Source organism: Alexandromys fortis, unplaced genomic scaffold, assembly GCF_014885135.2.
Source record: "Alexandromys fortis isolate MF-2015 unplaced genomic scaffold, M_Fortis_MF-2015_v1.1 scaffold_1, whole genome shotgun sequence".
NCBI classification, from domain to species: Eukaryota; Metazoa; Chordata; class Mammalia; order Rodentia; family Cricetidae; genus Alexandromys; species Alexandromys fortis.
Genome location: NW_026067927.1, coordinates 35,054,278 through 35,075,778, shown reverse-complemented (window position 1 = coordinate 35,075,778; position 21,501 = coordinate 35,054,278). Strand labels below are relative to the sequence as shown.

Genomic DNA, 21,501 nt, shown 5'->3' with positions numbered 1-21,501 from the left:
GCACAGCATGAAGCTGTTTTCTATCTCCTAGAAGGGCCACACCTGAGTAAGAATTGCAGTAGAAGTTCCAGACCACTGAGGTGGGGTTGCTCAGCCTCTAGAGCATGAACTGCAGCTCTGATTTCTAGAATTCTGAGTCTTAGCTCTGGCTGCCATCTTATCAGAGCCATGCCTTCAGTATAACATTTCAGCAAAGGAACTAGGGTTGCCGTTTTAAATTCCATTCTTGATCTTAAGTAGCTGAGACATTGAGCTGAAAGGGCATTAAAATTCCATTTATTTAATACCTGCTATGTAACAGGCAGCAAGTCATATGTGGTTTCTGAATATATGTATATGGTCAATAGCAGTCCGTACCACAGGAATATGGCACATTGTGACAGGTACCATCCTAGAATTCCCTTAACTTAGCTTAGTACACAGTTCCCTTGACCTTTGACTTGGGTCTTACAGGATGCTAGGAATTTACCAAGGGCTTTTCCAGTGTGTAGCACAGTGGTTGACATAGAAATTTCAGCTGCTATTGTCATCTACTTTGCCTTGGTGTCAGGAAAGCTCTTAGAGTTTGGTATCTTGAGAGGAGAGTACTCTCATGGGCTATTTCAGAATAGAATTTGGAAGCTGTTGCAGGGCAGCTGGATAGATACAGCTGTATCTTGGGAAATCTGGTGCAAACATATATGAACTCTTGGGACTGGGAGGAACTCTTAGGAGAGTGAGACTAGGCTAATGTTGAAAATCAGTCTAGCTTCATAACAGATTATGGCACCTGCTGGTCTGTTGATCAGGGTTATTTTCTGACACTTGCCAAACTGTGGACAGAAAGGCCAACGTGAAAAACTGAGTCATGCCCCAAAAGCTGTCCGGATACACCACAAGCCATATAATTGTTGACAAGGATTATTGCCTAGTACATAGTAGGTCCTGGGTTTGATCTCCAGTACTGGAAAAAATAATAATAATTTAAGTTACCACATTAACATGAATTGCAGTTTTTATTAAAAATAATTATTTGGGGCACAGTGAGATAGCCCAGCAAGTAAAGGCATTTACTGCTAAGCCTGAGGACCTGAGCTCAATCCCTGGGACCTACATGGTGGAAGGAGAGGAGGACATGTGAAAGTTATCCTCTGATGTCCACAGACATGGTACAGTGTATGTGCCCCTGTGCATGTATACTCATATATACAATAATAAGTGTGCTATTTTTAAAAATAATAACTATATATATGTATATATATATATATGTATTTAGTTTTTTGAGACAGGGTTTCTCTGTAGCTTTGGAGCCTGTCCTGGCACTAGCTCTTGTAGACCAGGCTGGCCTAGAACTCACAGAGATCCGCCTGCCTCTGCCTCCCGAGTGCTGGGATTAAAGGCGTGTGCCACCACTGCCCGTTATATATTTATTTTTATACATTGAATAGAAAATGTTCCTGTTCTAATTTTTGCAAACTTTATTTTAATAAAGTAAACTTGGGGAAGGAGGCTTGCTGTGTAAATGTGAGAATCAGAATTTGAATCCTCAGCACTTGAATGAAAAGCTACTATAGTCATATGTACTTGTAACCCCAACCAGAGCTGGAGGTGGCAGTATGTGAAGACAAGAGGATTGCCGAAGCTTCCTGGCCCACCAGCCAGTTTAGCCAAAAACGACTAGCTTCAGGTTCAGTAAGAGAACCAAGTTCAAGGATATAGGCAGAGAGTGGTAGTGGTTACACACATCCACATCCCCCCCCCCCCCACACACACACAGAATAAAGCTGGATTCTCAGGTTGGAGATGTAGTTCAGATGGGAGAGTGCTTGCTTAGCCTGCACAAAGCCATGAGTTGGTTTTTGTATTCATTTTACATTAAAAATTTTATTGTCTGGGGCTGGAGAGATGACTCAGAGGTTAAGAGCACTTCCAGAGGTCCTGAGTTCAATTCCCAGCAACTACATGCTGGCTCACACCTGTCTGTAATGAGATCTGGTGTTCTCTTCTGGCAGGCATGCATGCAGAACACTGTATACATAATAAATAAATCTTTTAAAAAAATCCATGGTTGTACATAACTTTAATTGAAGAGGGAGGTGAATCTTTGATTTTGAGGACAGCCTGGTCTACATAGTGAGTTCCAGACCAGCCAAAGCTGCATGGTAAAACCCTGTCTCCAAACAAAAGTAAAAAAAGTAATATGAGCTGGGTGATGATGGTGTATACCTTTAGTTCCAGCACTCAGGAAGCAGAGGCAGGTGGATCTCTGTGAGTTCTAGGTCAGCTTGGTCTACAGAGTGAGTTCCAGGACAGCCAGGGTTGTTACATAGAGAAACCTTACCTTGTCTCAGAAAAAAAAAAAAAAAAAATATCTGTTGTGCATCTACATTTCAGATAGATCCTTTCCAGTAATAATTCAGTGAAATCATGCTTTAGTCATTTGGAAAGTGAATTTCATTTATCATGCCAAAAAAGTAACATTTATTAATGACACACTGATTTCCTCAGACAAGTATTGAAACACTCTAAAACTCATGGTAAGTGATACAAGTTTTCCAGAATTCCAAGTTGTTTTGTTTTGTTTCTTGTTCTTGAGATAGATTCTCACTCTGTAGCCCAGGCTGGCCACAAATTCATGGTGATCCTCCTGCCTCACCTTTCTGAAGTGCTGGAACTAGATGTATGAGCCACCATGCCTAACTTTCAAACTTGAATTTTTGCTTGAAAGCTTGAATTTTTATTATTGGCCACAAATACTTGACTGTATTTCTTGAAGTAATAGACTTGTTTTGTTTATATATTTATTTTTTGAGAACAATATTTGCTAATACTCATGTCTGAATAGCAAGGACATTCTTTCAAGTTAAAACTGGTATTACATGAAGAAAAACAACAACTTTCCCTTTGATCTGCTTATCCAGGAAATGCTGGTTGCCTTAGCTTACTGCTTCTTGAACAAAGCTGGTAAGGAAGCAGAGACACTGGTTCCAGTGGTCCACATCCCAGCTTCCTCTGCTCTGCTCTGGGGATGTGCGCCCTATAGCAGGATTCCCTGTGAGCAGCACCACTCTATGGAGACTCTGGCTTCACTTGAAGAGTGAGACCATTACCCTGAAAAATAAAACCAACAGAAGCACTAGAATTTTTCCTTCTTTATGTTTTGCTTAAGACTAAACAAACCTATACCCCAGAGACTCTGAAATTTAATCTAAGGTGAGTGGGAACAATTAGTTTCTGCTCAGGGATTCTGGGTCTAAGACTTAGTTCCATGAGCCTTTGTGAAGAAAAAAATGCTGAGTGTTTTCATCCACTTGATGACCATGTTTTGTTCAGGGATAACAATAGAAGCTTTGAGAACAGCAAGTTGGAAGCCTAGGTTCACTGATTCAAGGCATAAGGGGCCATGTTTGCCAAAATTTAAAAAAATAACAGGAGATTGCAGTCAGAAGAACCCCTAACCAAAAGCTTTTCTCAGCCATAGCATTGATTAGAAGGACCTGTAGCATTTCTAGGTCTTGGGATTCTTACTACCCTGTAGTAATAAGTGCGGCGGGGCTGCGTCCCCAGCACCCTGGCCACATGGCTAGCTTATGCCCCAAAATAACAACACACAAACTGTATTCATTTAAACACTGCTTGGCCCATTTCTATCTAGCCTCTTCTAGGCTAATTCTAACATATTAATTTAGCCCATTTTAATAATGTGTGTAAGCACCCCAAGGTGCGCTTACCGGGAAGATTATAGCCTATGTCTATCCTGGGTCGGAGCTGCATGGGAGAGCCGAGCCTGGCGTCTCTGCTCCAGAGAGCAGAGCTGTCGAGTCTGAGCTCACTTCCTCTTCCTCCCAGCATCCTATTCTGTTTACTCCTCCCACCTATGTTTTAACCTATCAGGGCCAAGGAGTTTCTTTATTGCTTAACCAATGAAATCAACAGATTGATACATGACACTTCCACGTCACTACCCTTAGCAGTTAAAGCAGAGTTGTAGGGCCAGCAAGAGGGCTTAGTGGAAAAGATTTGTGGATTCCTGGACCCACATAGTAGAAAGAGAGTCTGACCCTGAAAGTTGGTCTCCAGCCTTCAGCCATGTGCATACACACACACACACACACACACACTGAATGTAATTTAAAGTTGGAAAGATGGCATGGTGGTTAAGAATGTGTACTGTTCTTGCAGAGGACCTGAGTTTGATTCCCAGCTCCCACGTTAGGGTGACTCACAACTGCCTATAATTATCTACAGTACCTCTGGCTTCCAAAAGCACTTGTAAACATACATATAATTAAAGATAATAAAATAAATATTTAAAAAATAAATAAAAATTAAAGCAGAGATGAAAATATCAGAGACAGTCAGGTATGGTGGCTCACACCTGTAGTTGTAGCACTCAGGAGGCTGAGACAAGAAGATTGTGAATTCCATGGCAGCCTGGACTATATAATGAGACACCCACCTTGGGTTTTTCTAGACAAGGATTTCTCTGTGTAGCCCTGGCTGTCTTGGAACTTGCTTTGTAGACCATCCAGGCCTCAAATTCAGAGATCTGTCTACCTTGGCCTCCCAAGTGCTGGGATTAAAGGTGTGTGCCACCACACCCAGCTGAGATCTTTTCTTAAAACAAGAAAAGAAACATAAAATCTCCTCACCCCATAGCACATTGGGGCTTTGGGGGCAGCCACTCCAAATTGCATGGTCCTGAAAAGTATACTGAACTTAAGAGAGCACCGTGGATAGCCAGTTCCTAGTGTAGACTCGTTAGGAACGAAACATCCAAAGAGCCTAGTTTATAAATTAAGTACTTACTGTCTTGATCCTTTTAGCTGAATGTTTTTTTCTATTGTCACTTAGCCCTCTGGGCAATGCAGATGGTGTCCCTGCTTCAGTTAAAGCTTAATTAGCTTTCCATGTCCGCTTCTTCCTTTACTAGGAAAGACAGCCTGCCCTATAGAGTGACTTTCATTAATGGCTAGTTCATTTATTTTGTGGCTTACTTTAGCGCTACAAGGAGTCACATTGTTTCCTTTGCTGGGAGCACACTGTAATCATTGAAGACTGCAGGCTCCCATTTTTTTCCCTGTTTGAAGTTGGAACCACACAGGTAGAAAGGGTGGGATAGAGAGGTGAGGACCTACCTGCTCTATAGCAAGCAGTTCTCAGGGATGGTCTCACCAAGGCAAGCTATGATGCCATGAGGATACTTCACAGATCTGCACTTTGCTGCACTGTCTGCACCCAAAATGAAGCTGGGCATGGTGGCACAAGCTTTTAATCCGAGCACTTGGGAAGGCAGGAGGATCTGTGAGTTTGAGGGTAGCCTGGTCTGCATAGTGAGCTACATAGAGAGACCCTGTCTCCAAATGAAAAAAAAAAAAAGACAGGAAAATAAATGAAATAAATAGCACAGTGTCCTGGATAGGCATAGAGAAAAATAAATGAAATAGCACAGTGTCCTGGATAGGCATAGGGCATAGAGAAAAATAAATGAAATAGCACAGTGTCCTGGATGGACATAGGGCAGAGAGGTGGTTATAAGAGAACTCTCTTAGATTGTCTAGAGCGTGTGGATTTGTCTGGGGCCTTTAAGGAAAATGGGGATAAAAGGCTCTTAAGTAGAAGACTCTTTATCAAAGGGAGAGGTAGGTAAGTGCAGAGTATTTCGGGGACTTAAGCATTTGATATTGTGGAGTTAAAAGCAGAAGTTAAGATGTTTAACGGAAACCAGGCATAGAAGTTTATGACTAATCCTAGCACTTAGACAGCTGAAGCAGGAGGATTGTTACAAGGGCAGCCTTGACTACAGTGTCAGATCTGTCGGTCCCCAACCCTCCTCCCACACACAAAAGCAATACCAAACAAGTCATCTTGCATTCATTGTATATGACAAGTTCTTATTTGTGTAAAATTCAGTGACTACATACTGTTTCCTTACTCCCTGTCATGGAGCATGTGCTACCTGTTTAGCACTGGTGGCGGCTCTTTATCACATTCCGTTCTCAAAGCTGACTCTGTAAATTAGGACTTAATCCCAAGTTAGATGAGCAGAGGAGTAGGTAGGACCGGCCAGTATCGTCCAGCTTTAAGTGATGGAGTGATGGTAGCTCAGGATGACTAGCAAAGCCAGTGTCCCCTGCACCACAGCACACCCACATGCAACAGTCACATTTGTCACATGCTCAGATTAAAGAATTCCATGTTTGGTTTTGAAAGAATATAGAAAACATTTTTTAAAAATGTATGTGTATGAATGTTTTACCTGCATGTATGACTGTGCACCATGTGCATGCCTGGTGAGAGCAGAGGCCAGAAGAGGACATTGGGCACCCTGGAAATGGAATTAAGAGATGATTGTGAGCGTCCATGTTGGTGCTGGGAATCAATCCCAAGTGCCCCAGAAGAGCAGCCGTTGCCATCTGTCCAGCCCTGAGAGATCTCTGAGAAGGCAGTCTTTGTACTGTGGGGTATTCATTATGCAATTCAATTATTGTTCAAAACCATTAATTAGCCAGCATGATAACACATGCGTTCAGTCTCAGCATTTGGAAAGAAGAGGCATGTGGATCTCTGAGTTCAAGACCTGTCTGACCTACATAGTGACTTCCAGACCACGCTTGGGCTACATAGACCCTGTCTCCAAAAAAGAAAAGAAAGCCTCACAAAAACCCAACATTTTTAAAAACCCTGTTTGTTCTACTTTATAGACTGTAAAGAGATTTAAATACGTAGGACCTGGTTTTGATCTCTAGCACTGAGAGAGAAAAGATTTATTTAAAGAAGATTTTCATTCTTTTCAAAGTATTTTTCATGGCCAGACATGCTGGCTCATGCCCATAATCCCAGCACTTAGGAATAGATGCAGGAAGATGAAGACTTCAAAATCACCCTTTGATACATGATGAGTTCAAAGCCAGCCTGAGCTTCATGAGACCCTGTCTCCAAAACTAAAACAAAGAAGAAAACCCAGCAACAACAACCCATGTAATGATTTTAGGATGCTCATGCCCAGGTGAGACAAGAGCTATTGTGAAGCTCCCCCATCCTGCTGTTGCCTGTGGCACTCTTGCTGTTCACTGGGAACAAAGTCCTGCTTCTACCTGCACTGACTACAACTCATCTGACCGCTTTGAGAAATGCCCTAGGTACTGTTCTCAGAAAGTGCCCCTTTGGGGCCTGTGAGACGGCTTAACAACTACAGGAGCCTACTGCCAAGCTTGACAGCCTGAGTTCAACCCCCAGAATTCACATGGTGGAAGGAGAGCAACTTCAGCAACTTGTTCTCTGAACTCTACACGGGTGCCCAAATGTGCACACACATACACACAACATATAAATATTTGCATTAAAAAAGTCCTCCTTTGCCTTAATTTCTCAAATCATTTTCCTCCATCATCTTTCCATGCTTGTGGGATGGCAGATGAGTTAACATTAAGCAGCTGCCTTTTACACCATGACAGCCTCTTGGCAAAGTGTTTCGGCTTTGTCTTTTATAGATTCTACTGTAAAATGTCTTCTCTGGCCTCTTTTCCATATCCCTTGCACTTCCCTAGTGTTTCATTATGCTCCTGGTGTCACTTCTGGTTCCTTTCTTTTTTGAGAAACCAGGGACTCAGGTTAGTGTGATGGCAGCATGGCAGACTTAAGGATCTTCTGATGCCAACTCCTTGTGAGAAAGTGATGTCACATGAAACAGCAGTGGCACCCCTTACAAATGCATTACCTAGTGGAGGGTAAATCTGAAAGTTATGCAGAGTTGTGGAGCAAACCACCATGCAACCTAGTGGCTTAAAACAGTACCATTTACTATCCTGAGTCTACTGCTTGGTGGGTATTGCTGCTGCTCTTAGCAGACCTGATTGCAGCTGGGCTCATTCACAGATCTCATCAGCTGACTTTTTCCAAGTCCTTCCTATGGGACAGGAGTCTGGCCATTCCCTCATGGTATGGCAGAGGCACAAACAAGATCATGGCAGGCCTTCCATGCAAAGATACAAGAAGTACATAGACTATTCAGATTGGTGCTGTCAGCATAGCTGCAGGAAGTGACGGGGCCATGTGCAGTATCAGTGGAAGGAGACTAGAGTTGGAAAATAGAGAAAAACCATTAATTGGGGCTATAAGTATAGTTAGGTTTCCAGTTAGGACCCCAATATGAAAAGAAACTTTCAAACTTAGATGACTGAATCACATTTGTGTAGGGGAAGAAATAGACCAAGTAATGATCTGAGCTATGGCCTGTAGCATTCTACACAGCTCTGCAAGGTGGGTAGGAAGCAGAGCTCAGAGAAGTTAAATAACTTGCTCAAGGTCATCAGCTGATCCAGGGTGAGGCTGAGATGAGATTGTAAGTCTGTCTGACGTTCTAGGTTCTTTTCAGCACCCTTACTAAGAAGAGAAGAGCACCAGGGTCTGTCTTCTGCTTGTTTACTATGTCTACAAGCCCATCTCTAAAATCCCACTGCAGTCCAGAAACCACATGTCTGTTGTCCTTCCCGGTGAGGACTAGTCTATAGCCTGCATAGACCTGTGGCCCTTCCTAGGTAATTCAGAGGAGAAGCCACTTCTCTTTATTCTTTGATATTGAGGACATCTGAGCATGAGTTTTGGAGTCAGATTTACTGGGATTCAACCATGCACTAGCTCTGTAACCTTGGGCAACTCATTTAACTTCTTGAAATCTGTTTCTTCATCTTAAAAAAATGGGAATAAGAACACCTTGTTTGCAGAGCTGTTACAAGGACTAAAGCTAAATTATGTTTATAAAGTGCCTATCCCAGTGCCTGGCACGTAATAAGTGGTGTTATGAATACTGTTAGCATCATTTCTAAGGACAGCCTTTCCCCCTCCTGGGAACCCCTGTGTCTGTGTGTTGGACAGGTTCCCCCCACCTCCAGTCAGTCTGTGCAGACTTGTTGCCTGCTGTGTCACCGCGAGCGCAAAGGCTGGGAAGAAGGCCCTTCACAAAATGGACTGGTGTTGCAGGGTGAGAAGCTGCCCCCTGACTTCATGCCAAAGCTCGTGAAGAACCTCCTAGGCGAGATGCCTCTATGGGTCTGCCAGAGTTGCCGAAAAAGCATGGAGGAAGATGAAAGGCAGACAGGTCGAGAACATGCAGTGGCGGTAGGTAACAGCTGATAGGTGACACCTGAATGCAGGGCTGCTTCCTTCCAGGACGTCAGGCCTGTTTCCCCTGACCTCAGGAAGTTTCCCCTGACCTCAGGAAGCTCTGTCCAAGCTGCTGTGAGAAACCATCCAGCTGCACTTAGCATTTGCAAGTTGGTTTAGACCTGAGGGAAGAAGACTTGGGCCTGTTAGTGATGTAGGTAGATCTTGATCCTATGCTGTCACCTGATGCTGATACCGTCAGCCCTGAGGCTGTTTGGAAGGCCACCACTATGACAAAGATGAGTCAGAGGGTCTGAGATGTGCCTCAGTACGAAGCCATCAGTAATAGCTAGGAGCTGTGGAAGACTGGCATTTGTGAGCCATGTCAGCCATACTTCATGCTTTCCTTCCCTGTAGACTTTCATTTACTCTGAATCAATTCATTTTCAAAGCTCCTTGCTTGTGGCTTGAAATGTAGCTCAGTGGTAGAATGTTTGTCTTGTGTGTGCAAAGCTCTGGGACTCACTCCTTAGTGCTGGGAATAAAAAAGAAAGGAGGGTCAGGAGGATGTCGATGGAGCAGGGCCAGGGAGATGTCAGTGCTAATGCATCAAACACCTGCCACACAAGCTTGAGGACCTGAGTGTGAGTCCTCAGAACCCAGAGAAGGTCACATGTGGTAGTGCATGTCTTTAATCCCCATGCTCCTGCAGTAAAGTCGGAAGTGGAGACAGAATACTCTTTGGAAGTTGGTTGGCCAGCTTCTTGCTTATACAATGACAAACCAACAAGGAGACCCTGTTTGAAACAAGGTGGAAGGTGAGGACCTGCATCCAAGGTTGCCCTCTAACCTCCACTTGTTCACTGTGACACATGTGCACGTGCACTTACACCTGTATGAACACACATCATACACATACACAGGTATTCATCATAAACAGAAGAAAGGGCTGGGTGTGGTGGCACTCACCTTTAGTTCTTGCGCTTGGAAGGCAGGGGCAGGCAGATCCCTACATAGTGGGTTCCAGGACAACCAGGGCTACATAGAGACTAGAAATAGAAATAAAAAATAAATGAAAGACTCAGGCTAAAGATGGTTAAGAGCTCTGGGGTTTTGATTCCCAGCACCCAGATGGTGGCTCATCAACTGCTATAATTCCAGTCTTAGGGGATCAGATGCCTTCTGGCCTCTGTCTGCATATGGTGCACAGACATAACATTCAGGCAAACACATAAAATAAAAATAAAGTCTCAAAAATTTTTAAAATAAATGGAAGGAAGAAGGGGGTGGAGGAGCATGAGTGCTAAACCACACTTGTGATTCATGACCTTTCGTCTTGTTGGCAGCCCTCATACTCACAAACGGCCCATGTTCATAGACAGGCTTTGCCCCATGAGAAGCTCTTTACCTGCTATCCACACAGCCATGGAACTGAGAACACGGTAGTCCCTTCCAAGTACTTGCTTGGCCCTTGATTATAACCCAGTGTGACTTGTGCTTATTGGTTCAGTCATAACCTGAGGGCCTTAAGGAGCAGGTCAGTTCCACGGTTTGACCATGAGCCTTTTTCTTTCTCCTTTCCAGATTTCCTTGTCACATACACCCTGCAAATCACAGTCTTGTGGGGGTGACTCTCATTCATCCTCGTCCTCTTCTTCATCATCCTCATCTTCCTCCTCTTCCTGCCATGGCAACTCAGGGGACTGGGATCCCAGCTCGTTCCTGTCAGCACATAAGCTCTCAGGCCTCTGGAATTCCCCACACTCCAGCGGGGCTGTGCCAGGTGGCTCACTTGGTAGCCCTCCTGCCATCCCTGGTGAGTCTTTAAGCTTCGGAAAGTACTGGGCCCCCTCTGTAAATAGCCATTTGCCTCTCTACTTTGACCCAGTCAGTAAGTAAACATGGACCTGTTCTGATGGCAGCAGGGACAACCTAGACCTTGACTGTCTCTGGAAGATCTGCAAGACTGTGGAGTTATAAAATGCTGCGCACAGGGGGGAAAAATGCCCTCATTGCTGTCATTGGCTTAACATTGGGTCCAGGAGAAGTCCTCATACTGTCTGAGGAGCAAGTGACCTAGGAAAGCCCTAGGAAGTGAGATTTAGATCATCTACACCTGCACTCTGTACCATTGACAACCTGAGCCACCCCTGCTTCCTTGGCTTTCCACACCTTGTCTACCTTAGGAATAGCTGTAGAGCACTGTATTTAACCACAGGAGACTGGCAGGTGGCATGCAGGCTACAGGAGTCTTATAAACTCAATACTAATGCTCAGAGACCCAGAGGGAAAATTTGGATTGTTACTGTCATAATTCTCAATGGAGGATGGAGTTCTTCAAAATGGTGCTGTTCTAAAGTTATGTAACTTGAATGCGTAACTCCAGTTATCTTGGTCCATGATGGAGTCACCAGAGCTTTTTCCTACTTCAGTCAGAGATCTGTAGCCTCCCAGGAGTCAGGTGTACATACCTTGGCTGCTTTGGTCCATGTGGCCCAGAGGCAGATCCCAAGGTTGCTATAGCTTTTTTTCTCAGGCCTAAGGAATGCCTAAGAGGAGGTAGCTCCTAGAGGAACCCAGAGAAACAGCAGAGATATTCTCTGTTCACTCCACAGCTGAGCCACAGCCTCCTTGGCTTGGGATTCTCAAACTTGTCAACAGACCTGCTATCCATGTCCTCTTCAGGGGCCTTATGCTGAGAGACTATGCCCTCTGGTCATAGTAAGCAGGATGATGTGGCAGTGAGCCTATGGGCTTTCCTTCCCAGGTCTGACCCCTTTTTCTCCCCTCCACCTACAGGTGAGGCTTTCCCTGTCTCGGAGCACCACCAGCACTCAGACCTCACTGCTCCCCCTAACAGCCCTACCGGCCATCCCCCACATCCAGCATCTCTGATTCCTTCTCACCCCGGCTCCTTCAGCTCACCGTCCCACCCACATGTGTTGCCCTCCACCCCGGAAGCACCTTTCCCTGCCCAGGCTTCAGAGTGCCCTGTGGCTACTGCCACTGCCACCCACCCCCCAGGGCCTTGTCAGAGCCCCCATCTGCCCTCCACCAGCATGCCACTCCTGAAGATGCCTCCACCATTCTCTGGGTGCAACCACCCCTGCAGCGGGCACTGCGGTGGGCACTGCGGTGGGCCTCTCCTCCCACCACCAAGCTCGCAGCCACTCCCTAGCACTCACAGGTAAGTGAGTGTCATGAAAGGCACCACTCTGTACTCACTGGAGCCAGGAGCTGTGGAAACTTGCCAAGAACACTGTTAGGATAGAAATCCAAGTACGGATTGGGCTGGAAGAAGTAGCTCAGCGCTAGAGCACACTCAGTGTGCATGATGTCCTGTGCTCAACCTTGGCGCCAAATTCCATAAATTCTAAATGAAGGGTTTTTCATTATAATTTAAGTTTTGAACAATTCAGGTGTAAAAAAGAAAAGGGTCTTCACAACCTAAAGAGAAACTTCTATAACTGGCCTGTTTTCTTGAAAATACTTTGGTATATAAATGACATAATTAGTTCTATATTTGATAAATACTTTAGCAATTTTTTATTTTCTTCATTTTGAGACAGGTTCCTCTCCCCCCCCCCCCCGACAGGTTTCTCTGTCCTAGTTGTCCTGGAACTTGATTTGTAGACCAGGCTGCCTCAAACTAGAGATCTGCCTGCCTCTGCCTCCAGAGTGTTGGGGTTAAAGGTGTGTGCCACCACCACCTGGCCATGAGACAGTTACTTGCTGTGCAGCCCAAGATAACCTCTAACTTGTGATTCTCCTGCCCTAGCCTTCTGCTGCTGGGATTACAGGTGTTTCTTACCACCGCTGGCCTGCTAGCAACACTTCTTAAATATCATGGTTATTTCCCTAACTAAGACTTAAGTATCTATGGTTTTGGGGTTTTGTTTGTTTGTGGGTTTTTTGTTTCTTTCTTTGTTGTTTTGGGAGGTGTTTTGTTTTGGTTTTGGGGGTTTTCTTGTTATGTTTTTTTAGTGTTTTAAGACAGGGTTTCTCTATAAACCTGGCTATCCAGGAATTACTCCATAGATCAGACTGGCCTCGAACTCAGAGCTCCACCTGTATCTGCCTCCTGAGTCTGGGATTAAAGGCGTGCACCACCATGCCTGACTCATCCAGACTTTTTTTCCCCCTCTGAGACAGAGTTTCTCTGTGTAGTCCTGACTGTGCTGCAACTCACTTTGTAGACAGACTGGCCTCAAACTCAGATCCACCTGTCTCTGCCTCCTGAGTGCTGGGATTAAAGGTGTGTGCCGCCACCACCTGGCTTTCATTTCCAAATTTTTAACCAAGAAAAATACTGTTGTGATAAGCGTCCTAAGCCTGTGTTTGAATAGATTTGGGCCCTGTAGAGCCCTAGGAGCTCTGTGATTCTGTTGTCTGTATCTGGATGTGAATGTACTGAAAGCAGACGATTTTTAGGTTGACACTGTCTATTATATATCTGTATTCCCAGTCTGGGGGTTCGCTGCCCCACTGCCACCACTCTTGGCTTTGTCATCTCACATGTCTGTCTCATGCTGCTGCTGATGTCAGTATTGACTTGGATCTTGTAGTTTTCACTTAGTACTACTGGGTTCCTGTGTTTTGTTCTTCATGCTCAGTATTTGGGGCTGGAGAATATTAACTGTAGTTAATTTTGCTGGTCTCCAGTTGCAGAACATTTAGGTAATTCTATCATTTTAACATAACCAACATCTAAAGATATCCTGGCCTAAAGCTTTTTCCTCTTTTAAACGTTTTCATCGCTGTTTCTTGGGAGGGTTTTTAACACACATTGGCAAACTGCTTTCCGCCATGCACACTTATAAGCCTAGCAACTGGAAAGCAGAGGCAGGAGGATCTAGAGTTCGAGGCCAGCCTCAATTGTATAGAGAGACCTAGAGTGAAGTGGGAGCGAGGAGAGTAGCACACAGGAGCCTGTGAGTGCTGAGGGTAGGTGCAGCAGGCCCTGAGTTTGATCCCTAGCAGAAAAGAGAATAGGTGGGGGAACTGCTTTTTATAGGATTCTCTGAATCCATGTAACCACCAATGAAGAGTAGTGGTCTGTCTGTATCTTCAGAAACACTGGATATTTTAATTTTCCTAAACGGCATTTTGCTTACTGTAATAGAATTGTGAACTCGGAATAAACTATAGGCACCATTGGCAACAACTTCTGCTGCCTTTTTCTAACCTCTACTGTGTGTTTGCTGACCTTTCTAACAGCAGACTTGGGCTACACTGGCCTGTCCTAGACTGTCACCTAATTCTTATTTCCTCTGAAACATGGGACCAGCTTCTGCAGAGCTCCAGCTGCTGCTGACCCATCATCATAGGGCTCTGGTTCTTCCCAGCTCTGATTCTGGGACCTCTCAGCCTGTCTCATCTTTACCCTAGGAAAATGTTGTTTGTAAGTTATCCCAACTTATTGCCAGAGTCCAGAGACAGAATGTAAGTGGAGAAAGCATGGACTCTGTACGCAGGGAAACATAGGTTTGTGTTTTACTACCTGTTGGACTGTGCTCTGAGCCTCAGTCTCCACAGCTGTTAAATGGGGAGTGGCACTGATTTTTGCAGGTCTTTAAGGATGGCTAGATGACGTGCTGAGTACGTTTCTGGGTCCAGGCAGTGGTTCTTGTAGTCTGTAGTCCCCAGGAGGCACATCTGCTCTTTCTCGTCGCAGAGCTCTTGGTTCAGGAAGCTCTCTACCTGCTGATGCAGATGCCAGATGCAAATGTGTTGTGAGGACCCTGGGAAAGTAGGAGTAAAACTGTTTTCATTCATTTGGGGCTGTACCAGAACCATCAGCCCATGAGTCTGTTCAGATTCCTGTTCCCTAAGCCCTTGGGATGTAGATTGCCCTGCTGTGTGATGGAACTCCTTCAGAATTTTAAGTAGCGTACTGTCTATCTACATATTTGAAAGAAATGATGAATAGCCTATTATCACAAGGCTTGATAAAACAGCAAGCTAGAGAGGTATCCACACAGTGCCCTCAAAGAGGTGTCTGCAGGAAGCTTACAGAGTCAGTCTTTGTACTGTGACGGCCTAAGAGGCAGTAGAGACTCTTCTCAGGCTCTGTTCTTTGCAAGAGGCTCTGATATGGCCAGTGAAGGGCAGTGGAATGGTGGCTGGGGATTGGGACACTTTTCTAGGCTCCTGCTGTATTCTGTGCCTGCACCACTTACTCTCACCTCTGGGCCCTTCTCCATTGCAGCAGGGACCCTGGGTGCAAGGGGCACAAATTTGCACACAGTGGCCTGGCCTGTGAGGCAGATGAGGGTCTGGGCGAGGAAGAGGATAGCAGCTCTGAGCGCAGCTCTTGCACCTCGTCCTCCACCCACCCACGCGATGGGAAGTTCTGTGACTGCTGCTACTGTGAGTTCTTCGGCCACAATGCGGTGAGTGAGCCTGCCTGGGCAGAGAGGGCTGGGCAGCCAGGGGCAGCGGAGAGACCCCTTGCTCATGGCAGTGACTACTGCACTGGGACTGAGAGTCCTTGCACCTACAGCTGCTTGCTTCCGTCTCGAGGCACACTTGTGAGGTCGGGTTTGCTTAATGTTTTGTTGGCTGTGTTCTTCTCGTGGTTTCTCTTAAGATTGACTTTTTTTCTTTAGGCAAAAGGAAAGGAAGTGGCAGAGAGAAAGCTATGATTCTGATGAGTATGTATACGTGTGTAATCCCAGAGAAGTGAACGCTTGTACATGATGAAGGCAGAGTGGAAGCAAAAAGTTCCCCAAGTGTGACAGCCAGTCGAGGTACAGGCCGTGAGCATAGATGGCGCCAAGAAAGAGGCTCAGATCAGGGTACATGCTGTCTCTAGACAGGGGAGCGATTCAGAAGTCTCAGAAGATGAAAAGGCTGCTGGCTAGGGAAAAGCAGTTGAGAATAAGAGAGGTGGAAATAATTCAAAATTATTAGTCACCTTTGAGCTAGGCATTGTTATCTTCATTTTAGAGGTGACAAAATTAAGGTTCACAAAGACTCAGTGACTTACTCAAGGTCATACAGCTTCCTAGTGATAAAGCCTGGGCTCAAACCTGCTTCCCTGGCTCCCCAGTCCTTGGTCACCGAGCTCTGCCCTCGTCTTCCTACCTACCACTGCTTCAGCTCAGAGCCTATTGAGGATGAAGTCATTTGGTGGCTGATGCTAGAGAGAATAACGGTCTGGCTTCTCACCACATATTTGGTGCCAGCGGGTGGGAGTGCTATGGGCCTCCCAGGCCTAGGGTGTAATGTCAGCAACTCCCCTCCCCCAGCCACCCGCTGCCCCGACGAGTCGGAATTATACTGAGATCCGGGAGAAACTCCGCTCCAGGCTGACCAGGCGGAAAGAGGAGCTGCCCATGAAGGGGGGCGCCCTGGGCGGGATCCCTGGGGAGCCTGCGGTGGACCACCGAGATGTGGATGAGCTGCTGGAATTCATCAACAGCACGGAGCCCAAAGTCCCCAACAGCGCCAGGGCTGCCAAGCGGGCCCGGCACAAGCTGAAAAAGAAGGTGGGTGTGGGGGGGAGCTCAACTCTACTGCTTCTCCTCCCCAAGGACTCTTTCACCCCAAGTCCTAAGACCTCTAGGGCATGATTGGTGCTGGCTGCCAATTGCTATGGGAAGGTCTGGATGAATCCGGGAGGCATCAGGGTCAAAACTTGGGACAAGTAATTGGAGAAGGAAATGTCTCAGATACAAGCTGCTTGCTTGAGTCCTCCAAGCTGAGGACTTGTTACAGTTGGTCATTTATTCATTCATCAAGTACGTCCACAAATACTGGGAGCCAAAATGTAACACTTAAGTTCTTACCTGAGAGCTTAGTCCAGTGAGGAGACAAAACGGGACAAGCACAATAGAGTGTGACAAGTACCAAGAGTGAGGGACATACCCTCTCTTGCCCATAAGTGGCTTTACAAGAGGTTGACTGACCCTCTGAGACCCAGGCAGTAAGGACAGATTCATCAGGAGGGCCTTTCTCCTGGCAGCAGGCACAGCACATCTCACAGGCAGGGTGGTAAAGCCGAAGCTGAAATAGCAGAGAAGTGGGGCAGGTAGTGGAAGTAGAAGATAGCCTCAGAGGACCTATCGACCTTAGCCTCCAGATCAGCGGCTGTCACCTGACGGTTGACATCAAATAGAGCACTTGTCAGGTCTGTATTTTGATTTCAGTGTGGTAGTACAGAAGGCATGTGGGAAGATGAGGGCAAGAAAACTAGGTTTGATACCCCAGGTGAGGAAACACAAGACCAAGGGGACATGACTGAGAGCAGGACTGCAGAGAGATGTGAGGACAGCAGGAGCCACAGGCCTGGGTGTTCTAATGACAGCACGATGGCACAGTTGGGTGTCTCAGCCAGTGTGCCGATGGTACCTGTGATGGAGCCAACATGGCAGTTGCGGAAGACTGGATGCAGTAGGGGCACTTTGACTCGGAGGTTCCTGTGAGCCATTCAAGTGCAAGTGGGGCCATAACACTAGGTGTTGCGAGCACAGAGATGTAATTGAAGCCATGGGAATGAAGCAGTCCTCAGTGGAGGATTAAACCCAGGGAGCTATTCCTGGACAGCCCTGCTGCTAGATGAGCCCTGGGGTTGATGGCTTGTCACCTGCGGCTTCATTACTTCTTCGCCTGCCTGTTCCCAGCTGCATCTGCACAGTGCCTCATGCAGGAGCCACCATCTGAAGAGATTTGGTTTGACAGCCAGCTAGTTTTATTTCTTGGGTGGTCAAACAACCCTAGAGCTCTGGAAGGCAGAAGTGATTCTTCTTTCCAGCCCAAGGACAACCAAGATCCTTCTGCAGCCTGAAGTAGTGAACCTGTTACTGTCATAGAATGTTCAACCTTCCATTGCTCCCACCCACTTGCTCTGCAGAGGTGTTCAGTAGGTTACAGTGGTCTTTGGCCTCATTAAGCGTGTCCCCAGAGGGCATGCTCAGTAGTTCCCAGGTCTGGTGCCTTTTATAAACATGTACACCTTTCCTGAATGATGTCTCCAGGGCTCAGTTCAGATGTTCCCCGCTTTGCAACCACCCTGGGGGAGTCTGCTGCTCTACTTCCCCTGCAACTTATATCTCTCTCTAGGCTGCCGTTCATCACACCCTTCTGATCTTAAGCTCCCTGCACAGTCACTGTCTACTAGACCTAGCCTGTAGGTAAGGACAAACATACATAGGTGGTCTCAGCGCCAGATCAGCCTCCCCTGCTGGTTTTAACTAGTTTGGCTGCCATCAAACAATCCAACTTCCCCATAGGTATTTAGTGATGACTGCTTGCTCTACCACCTCGGGAGATGGGTCAAAACATCTGTTCCCTTTCAGACATTACTTTCTTTTTCCTGCCTTTAGGGACTAGTCCCTGATCTTTTGAAGCTGCACTCTTTTCTGTGCCATCTGCAACCTCACAGCCATTCTTCTTTATCCACTTAATGTTGTCATCTGACCCTTTCGTATCTTCCGAGGCCAATCTAGCACTCTGTCGCCTGAGCTGAGTATTGGTAAAGAGAAAGTGATCTGACCCATCACTCAGTCACTCTCTTTCTTACCAGTTCTCGTCACTTCCTTGCCTGTTGCCCATCTGTTGCATCCGCTCAGAAAAACTGCATCCCATCCTATCTATCCCCTCTCCCCTTCTACACCCAGAGGTAGCGTGTGACAGTGTTTATGTGACACTCAGCTGGGTCTCTCCCACTTGTTGCCTGGCTGACCTGTAGTCCCCAGTCCTGTTCCTTGTCATGCACATTCATTCACATGGCCCTTTGTCAGACTGTTTCTCCAGCTCTAGGCTCTCAACTGCCTTCCCTTGTTGTTGTTTTTTTTTTTTTTTTTTTTTTAGCAAGTACGTTCACATCTATTTTCATCAAGGAAAAGACCATTGGACACACCTCCTCATCAAAAGGAAGTGTTATCCTTCTTCCACCCCAAGCCCATATAGGTTTTTTGGTTTTTTTGTTTGTTTGTTTGTTTGTTTGTTTGTTTGTTTTCCCCTACCTTAGGCTGCCTGCTCTATTTTCAAAGCTTTTGATTGGTAAATGTCTCCGGCTCCATCCAACCCAGACTCTACCAAAGAGATCTGTAGTCTCTCCTCTGGTCTGGCTCCCATCCCATGTCTTTGTGCCCACTGTTGCATTTCAAAGGCAGACAGTTCTTGAAATTTGGAGCCTTTCCTGCTCTCTCCCTGTTTGCTTCCTTCATCATAGTGGTAATTTTTGAAAGCCGTACATCCATGTTCATTGTTCTCACTCCCCGCTTGTCACCTAACCAAAGACTGTTGTCCACACCCTTAGTCACCACTTTATTGCCAAGTCCAAGTTATGTCTTGGTTATGTGTCTGTCATAGTTGTTCACTAAGTGACCTTTGCCCTTTTGTCCGTGTGCCCCTTTAAACCTTGTCTTTGACTCCTTGGCTTTTAGGCAAGCAGGGCCTAGAAAGGAGCAGTGGGGTCACCATCTTCTCCATCTTTCTCACCTACCTCTCCGACCTCTTTCTCATTTGTGAGTTCTTGTCCCTCGCCTAGACTTTGCAGAACACATTTCTCTGGGAAAGAGAAGCCATCTAGTTAGTATTATTACCCTGTACTTGACATTGGCATCTGCTAACTAGTGGTCTTCTTTGGGGACATCCTGCAGGTACCTCAAACTCAGTATGTCACAAAAGAGGCCTGCCTTTTCTTCTCCATTATCTGTTCAGTAAAGGGAACCACTTTACCCTGTAGCCTGACCTTGAACACTGGCCACTGTCACGGGAAAGTGCATTGTGACTGAAAGCAGTGAGCCTTGGAATTGAACTTCAGTTTGAAGCTCAGCTTGATCGCACTTGCTGTATGACCTTGGGCAAATCACTTAATCTCTAAGCCTCAGTTTTTCCATCTATAAAATGAGAATGACCTAGGTCATAGATGGTTGTGAGGATGAAATGAAATGATGCATGGAAGTTGGGCAGAAGCCTGGCATGTGGGTGCTTGGTTTATGGGGGCCTCTGTAGCAACTGTAGCAGTGGGTAATGTTTTCTGGACATGTGTCATTTTACTCTCCTGCCTAACCCCAAAAATCCTTCTCCATGATAATCGCTCACCCCCAGCTCAAACCAGTCCACTTTTCTCCACCCACAGTGTCTGCTTTTAGAGCCTTTGGTTGGTAAGCACCGACTGCCTCAGACTCAGACCCAGACTTCTGTACAACCTGCAGAGCTCCCTAGGATCCAGCCGCTGCTTAGCGTACCAGTTTCATCTTCCAGCCTTACTTTTTAACCTACCTTCCTTTCTCCTAAGGTTTCTAGGCTCCACACCTCCTCTGGTAAAAACAAAACTGTACCTTTGCATAGTTTTTGCTTCCTGTTGATGTGCTTTTCCATTTTCCCTGATTTTACTAGTTCCTTCCACGTAGAATGCATTTATCGCATTTTTTTCCAGGATAATTGCACACAGCCTTCAGTAGCAATCCATGAACTCTCGGATGACCCGGGCTGAGTTAACAGCACCTTGTACTCTCTGCCCTGTAGCATCTGACGCTGTCACTCTGAATTAAGCAGTCCATTTATGTTTCTTTTCCTTGGCTGACTGAAGCTGGGAAGCAGAGACCATGTATGTGTCTTGTATCCAGCTGCACCCGCAGAACTTAGCCCACTGCCGTACAGTCAATGAGCAAATGAAACTAAAAAGTCTGGAACTTCTCAGTCATCCCTGTTGCCCTGTCCTGATTTTGCCTCTTACTAGCCACCTAACCTTGAACTAATTTTGTATTCTTGCCCAAGGTTAGGTTCACATCTGTAAATTTGGCAATATGATGCAACAAGGGCAATGTGGGGGTTAAAAAATGACTTTTGCTACACAGAGCCAGGTTTGTGCATGGAACTGCTATGCATTTCTGTGCTTTCTCCTTTCGATGCCAGTGTTGGTGATGAGGAGGCGCTGCTCACACCAGTACTTTTCAGACTTTCTGGACATAATAGCAAACATTCTGTGAGTGAGTAAAATCTTCCTTATCCATAACAACCAGAAGCCAGGCTGTGCTGACTCAGGAGACAGGGAGAGCCCATCCCTACAGTCTCCAGTACACTGCTCCAGGCCATGTCTGCTCACCTGAGTAGGCAGAGTTCTGGCACATGGGAAGGAGACTTGGCACCAACCCTTATAGCCATCCTCAAAGCAACTTTTTCTCCTAAATTACAAACTTGGAAGGTAGGGTTCAAAGAGAGGAAGTGATTGGTCCAAGGAACACTAAGGAAAGCTGAGTTTAGGTATTTAGTCAGAGTTCAGAAGAGTTAAGAATACACACTTGCCCGCTGGGCCGAGGATCACAATGTTTACTTTGATTCTGAGATGATGGGAAGTTTTCTTTCCAGTTCATTTCCCTCTGCCTCCCCCTCAGTTTGCAAGGCAGTTGGAAATACGTGAGGTGGTGCCCTGCCACAGCTCTCCCATCCGACTCCTAGCTCCCT

The 21,501-nt window shown here is 46.0% G+C and overlaps 1 protein-coding gene across 10 annotated transcripts in view; it reads left to right on the top strand.

Annotated features, from left to right (window-relative positions):
* The window catches only part of Fam193b (family with sequence similarity 193 member B), a 35,190-nt gene that overhangs the window by 7,309 nt on the left and 6,380 nt on the right, over positions 1-21,501 (top strand). For 4 of the 10 annotated variants that reach the window (XM_050143444.1, XM_050143449.1, XM_050143448.1 and 1 more), the window contains 5 exons: positions 8,857-9,099; positions 10,669-10,900; positions 11,884-12,271; positions 15,293-15,476; positions 16,335-16,574. The exons of 1 other annotated variant lie outside the window; for it this stretch is intronic. In XM_050143444.1, coding sequence (XP_049999401.1) covers positions 8,857-9,099; positions 10,669-10,900; positions 11,884-12,271; positions 15,293-15,476; positions 16,335-16,574 — 1,287 coding nt within the window. Of the gene's footprint in view, positions 1-8,856; positions 9,100-10,668; positions 10,901-11,883; positions 12,272-15,292; positions 15,477-15,814; positions 15,834-16,334; positions 16,575-21,501 lie in introns of those variants that run through there. 5 more of the 10 variants (XM_050143445.1, XM_050143446.1, XM_050143451.1 and 2 more) reach the window with 5 other exon arrangements.